The sequence below is a fragment of the Merops nubicus genome, unplaced genomic scaffold (genome assembly GCF_000691845.1).
Source record: "Merops nubicus isolate BGI_N331 unplaced genomic scaffold, ASM69184v1 scaffold21367, whole genome shotgun sequence".
NCBI lineage: Eukaryota > Metazoa > Chordata > Aves > Coraciiformes > Meropidae > Merops > Merops nubicus.
This window is the reverse complement of record NW_008621285.1, coordinates 76,918-79,417: the sequence shown is the minus strand read 5'-3', so window position 1 is coordinate 79,417 and position 2,500 is coordinate 76,918. Positions and strand designations below refer to the sequence as shown.

Sequence of the window (2,500 nt, the reverse complement as noted above, 5' to 3'; positions counted from 1 at the left end):
AGCTGTTGGCCCATTAGGAATTCCAGTAGATCGTACCTGTGCAACTCCTGTTTGTCTCATCTAATGGGAGATGAACAAAGGACAAGAACATTAGCTGCGGAATTGAAAAAGTGAAGATCGTACAAGGTTTCTGTATTTCATTGGACCGGTCAATTCCAACTTTATACTGATTTTAAGATTGTCACAGTTGCTTCTGAGAAACAAGATGTCTGTCATGCTTACAAATGCACTGAGCGACTTGTAAGGTAAAGCTACGGGCACACTTTTCTTCTAGGCCCTTCAGTTTGAGTGCTAGCGTTTTACTTCTAAGGCTGGACACAGAGAGAGAGAGACGCAAACAGCGAGAGGAGGAGGAGGGAGATGCTGTAACATGGCTCACTACAGCCGGGTATTCCTCCAGTAACACTGCTCAAGATGCCTCCACTCACTTTAGTTTGAAAGTGTGGCTTGAAAGCTTTTACAATAACTGGTAGCCCTATAATAAAACACAGCTAAACCCATTATATTTCAACCAGTAAACCACAATTATATTTTATAAAAATAAAAGAAAAAAGAATTAATGTAATGCGGTAAAGGGCATGAGAACTCTGTACAATAGAAATTCTTAAGAATTCAAGAAACGGAACGGACGCCATTACTGACAGAAGTTTTGTAGAAGAGAAAAATATTTCTGTTCTCACCTGCTGGTGTTGCTGCATCAAGACAAACTGACTCTCCAGCTGTTCCAGCATAAGTTTCTGTGCTGGATTTAGATTATTTCGGTTTGCACGCAGCTGTTCCAAGTGCTGAAAACACAGCAATACAGTTCATAATCACTAAAATTGCATGTGCTTTTTAGTAACTTTCTTGCACACAATGCTAAAAATTATCCATGAAGACAGGACTTGTAAAGCTGAAAACAAGACTGGGATTTCTGTTGCAGGCTCAAGCATCTTTCCATACACTATTCTATAACCAAAGCTTATTACAAGTTACTAAAACTAAAGAAGCTTTCTAAATTATTTGAGTGTATAATGATTATCACAGTAAAATTAAGTCTACTGGTATCATAAAACTATGTTCAAGTATAATTATACAGAGTTATCATTATCATTATGTATGTTTTAACAGTTTTTTGTACTGTGCTATTCTTTTATTAATGCTGTTCAGTTCAACCTATAGTCACACATGAAACCTTCTCCACAAAATATAAAAGAAACAAATGCAGAAAACTATAGCACTTAGTTCCAGAAAGCAACATCTTAAATTATGATATTAAATTTATCAGTTGCAAATGAGTTCAAGTATCAATTACAAAAAATCTGACCTTTGTATTCATTTTCAACTACCCATCACCCACCATCATTCTACCAGCAAGTCTGCTGCTATTAACTGGTATGACATAAAGCTATATGGCTTTGATTACGCTGTATTAGTAATACATAAACGGAACTGAATTACGTGTACTAAATAGTTTAGTTCATTTGGAACAACTGCATTTGCAAATTAAAAAATATCCAACGTTGGTTGAAAAACTGGTTTAAAATGGCTCAAGCCAAACTCTCTGGATTAACAGGAGCTTCCATTCTGAAGTCCCTCTATAGGGGACTGCAACAAGTAAGGCTTACCCATCTATCAATTTATCTATAGGAATGTGAGACGAAAACAGTCTCTATGGGAGTACATGCCCCAGGTTAAAAGAAGCCAAAACTAGTGCTCTTCAGTTACTATGTTGCTTTTCAAACACTTACTCTACAGAGTAACAGGGATCAGAAAGGTTGACCTAGCACATCTGTCAGCAGAGGCAAGCCTGTGCTTCTCCCTAGGTATGGGTGCAGAGGCTTTGTGGGCAACACCGTTCCTGCTGCCCATCCCTTCTGTGAAACCAGCAGCCACCCCTCCTCCTGCAGCATCCTGCAGCCCAGCTGGCTACAGCCCCTTCCCCTCCACTGAGCTGGGCCATTTGGTGTGCATCATGTGCCACAACCATCCAGCCTCTGAGTTGCCACTTCTAAAATGTTGACACAGAAGACGCAATAAAGGTTTTATTCACTCTCCTCTTGCATTATATCCTTTGACTTTCCTATTCACATATGCTGGAATTTTGTCAAGCTATTGCTGGCAAATCCAGTACACCCTTACGTAGATACTGCTTAGAGGAAGAAGTTGGATCTGGAAAATGATGAAACTAAGAAGTGGGGGGAAAGTAGTAGGATATATAATAAGCAAAGAGAAATAGTGAGAATGCATGGAGAGAGAGATAGAGAAAAGTGATTAGGGAGGATCAAATGGGTGGGGAGGTGGGGGAAGAGGAAGGGAAAAAACTGCAGTGTAATACAGACAATATTGATCAGGCAGAGAAACAGCTAAGGAAATATATTTGCGTTGAGGGGAACACTGCTCAGACAATCAGAATGCCTTCTGTCTCTCCACTGTACTCCCTTCCATTTTGCCTTGCATCCAAAGCAGTATCTGCAATATATGGGTAAATTTCCAGCTAGGCCTGATTTTCAAAGTACAG

At 39.5% G+C, this 2,500-nt stretch overlaps 1 protein-coding gene across 1 annotated transcript in view; it reads right to left on the bottom strand.

Moving 5' to 3' along the window:
* Positions 1 to 2,500, bottom strand: part of KDM6A (lysine (K)-specific demethylase 6A) — a 79,345-nt gene that overhangs the window by 4,100 nt on the left and 72,745 nt on the right. The window contains exons 14-15 of the mRNA XM_008944442.1: positions 681 to 785; positions 1 to 60 (exon numbers count right to left, since the gene is read on the bottom strand). The exon at positions 1 to 60 is cut by the window's left edge and continues 336 nt beyond it. Of these exons, the coding sequence (XP_008942690.1) occupies positions 1 to 60; positions 681 to 785 (165 nt within the window). The remainder of the gene's footprint in view (positions 61 to 680; positions 786 to 2,500) is intronic.